Genomic DNA, 2,767 nt, shown 5'->3' with positions numbered 1-2,767 from the left:
AGCGAGATCTATTTTTTCGTTCACTAGCATTATGAAGAACATTAATAGACAGGAAGGCAGAAATGAAGAGGAAGTAATCTATGACTTTGTCCTTGTGAAGACTTTAGTAGCATAGATCGGAATATCTTTTATTAAACTATGAGAACCCAGAATTTAGTGTGTCCATGACATCTGACCATTGTATAAAAACTAAGATATTTAGTTCATTGAATACCTCTTTTCTGTTTTTTTTTTTTTTTGGTCTACATAACATGGAACTAGTGGTTTGACAAAATTTTGACTTATATTTTATTTTAACTGACTTGTTTGACCAATTGCACTCATTGTCTCTGACTCAAAATTCACTAGAGATTTTTTTTTTCCTGTAGTTAGTAAACAACCTTCACTTGGAAATACAAATAGCCCACAGCTATGGCCAACAAGTCTGGTAGGAGCCCACTGCCTGCTCCTTGTTTCTCTTTCCACTGCTGCTTTCTTATAAAGCATTACTTTTCAAACTGGGATAAGTTCTCTTATCAGTTTTCTATTCTATAAAAATAAGGGACAAGTCCTTTGATCTTCCAGGGAACGTGGCAACATAAAGATCACGTTCTCATTACTGGTTCCTAACATAGGTTGGCTCAAATTCTGTAGGCCCCTAGTTTTACTTTTAGGAATATCTTCATGAATAAATTGGCCACAGAAAATTTTGTAGAATTGCACACATCTACTGAAACTTTGTGGTAGGACCACTCTAAAAAACCCAAAGTAACTTGATAAAGTCTCAATATGCAGTCTTATATAGACATTCTTATATCCATTTTTGAAGTATGAACTCCAAAGTGTACTACGAAAAAGTATGAACCAGAGATTGAAATTAGTGCATCCTCTAGCAGTGTCATACAATCTTAAAATAGAGTCAGGAAATATTTTAGATCTGGAAATGACCATGAAGGCTAAATTAAATTTCCTAATTGGCACAGAGAAGTTAAATGAGTTTTCTTATTTTCATACAGCTAGCAAGTGTCCATGACAGGGTTGCATTTAGATATTCAGTTTATCATATTAGTTCTGCCAAAGTAAGAGCCAAAGTAAGAGCCAAAGTCAAGGGAATACATTAGGGGATAAATATTGACCTCTTAGATAAGTATGGAGATTGGCTTGTAATCTCTTTTGTGACTACAGAGTTTCTGTAGATGTTGGAAGCTGCTTGTTTCTATCCCAAAATAAATCTTCTTATCATTACTTTTCTCAGACCAGCAAGCACCTCCTTATTCCTCAGACTGTAAATGAGAGGGTTGAGCATGGGGGTGAGGATAGTATTAATCACAGAGAGTATTTCATCCTGTTCTGCAGTGTGAGAGGAGCGGGGGGTCATGTAGATGATCATGGCTGGCATGTAGTAGAGGCTCACTACAGCCATATGTGAAGAACATGTAGCCAAGGCTTTCCTCCTGCCTTCTGGTGAATTCATGTGAAGGACTGTGAGGAAGATTAGCATATAGGAAGCCATGATGAGTCCTAATGGAAGAAGAACAAACACAATACAGATGACAGACACCACCATTTCATACAAGGAAGTGTCCTTGCAAGAGAGCTTCAGAATGGCAGGCAACTCACAGAAAAAGTGGTGAATCTCCCTGGAGCCACAGAAAGGGAAGTGCATGGTGTAGATGGTGTTGATGAGGGCATTTAGAGCACCTCCACCCCAACATACTAGGGCCATCTTTAGGCAGATGCTAGTGTTCATGATAATCGGGTATCTCAGGGGCTTGCAGATGGCCACATAGCGGTCATAAGACATGAGGGTCAAAAGGAGACACTCACCACCCCCAAGGGCAAAGAAGAAGAAAATTTGGGTCCCACAGGCAACTTTTGAGATGTTTTTCTTCCCAGAGAAGAAGTTTATGGCCATCTTTGGGACCGTAGTGGAAATTAACGCCAAGTCAATGAGAGAGAGATGGCTGAGCAGGAAGTACATGGGGGTGTGGAGGCATGTGTCCACATGGATCAGGAGGATGAGGATGGCGTTCCCTGTGAGGGCGATGAAGTAGACCAGGAGGAGGCAGATGATGAGGATGCTGATGTGTTGCAGCTCCGGGAAGAGCCCCAGGAGAAAGAAATTGGTCAATGTTTCATTCCCTCCATCCATGTTCTCCATACTAGAACTACAGGGTGGGAGAAAACAATAAGAAAAGGTATAATTCTAATGAAGTGCACTGGTTTTTTATTTTTCTTATAACTATCAAAAACACTTCCTTTGAACATCAGTATCAGTGTGAAAAAGATAAAGAAAACATATTTAAGAACTGGATCAGATTTTTTATTAGATAAGAAGCTCTTTTGGGGAAAATATCCTTAGGTATGAAAGGTGAGGTCCTGAAGTTGAAGGCTGGATGTTTAAAACCTTTGGCTGAAATATTAACATAGATTTGGAGATAGTGCAGAAGTGAACAGACCAGAGGAGGGAAGTAAAAAAGAATGACTGGATTCTTTGGAGAATATTGGCTGGTGAGAAATCCTCAGGGCAGGGTGGGCAAGAATAGGAATGCATATAATTGATGTTAATATTATGTGTGTACTTCTGGTATGTAAATGCCCTTAACTATTCTCAAACTTTGGACAGTACGCCACAAAAGGGGCTTTGTGTTGGCTGAAGCTGTGTAGTGAAGAGCAGGGCAGGGGCAGTACCTGGCGTGGGGTGTCGTGATACAGAAAAAAGATGGCAGGTGTGGATTGGCAACATGTACCATGCTATGAATGCAAGCAGTGGAAGCCACTATTTGGA

The 2,767-nt window shown here is 40.0% G+C and overlaps 1 protein-coding gene across 1 annotated transcript; it reads right to left on the bottom strand.

The window, feature by feature from the left end:
• Positions 1-1,195: 1,195 nt before the first annotated feature.
• Positions 1,196-2,131, bottom strand: LOC102888778 (olfactory receptor 2T29). The gene has a single exon (XM_006923379.2). It carries the CDS (start codon positions 2,129-2,131, stop codon positions 1,196-1,198), a length of 936 nt encoding a protein of 311 aa, XP_006923441.2.
• Between the last annotated feature and the right edge of the window lie 636 nt (positions 2,132-2,767).

This window comes from Pteropus alecto, unplaced genomic scaffold (genome assembly GCF_000325575.1).
Source record: "Pteropus alecto unplaced genomic scaffold, ASM32557v1 scaffold78, whole genome shotgun sequence".
Classification (NCBI taxonomy): domain Eukaryota; kingdom Metazoa; phylum Chordata; class Mammalia; order Chiroptera; family Pteropodidae; genus Pteropus; species Pteropus alecto.
The sequence above is the reverse complement of the archived record's forward strand: the minus strand, read 5'-3'. Positions and strand labels throughout refer to the sequence as shown.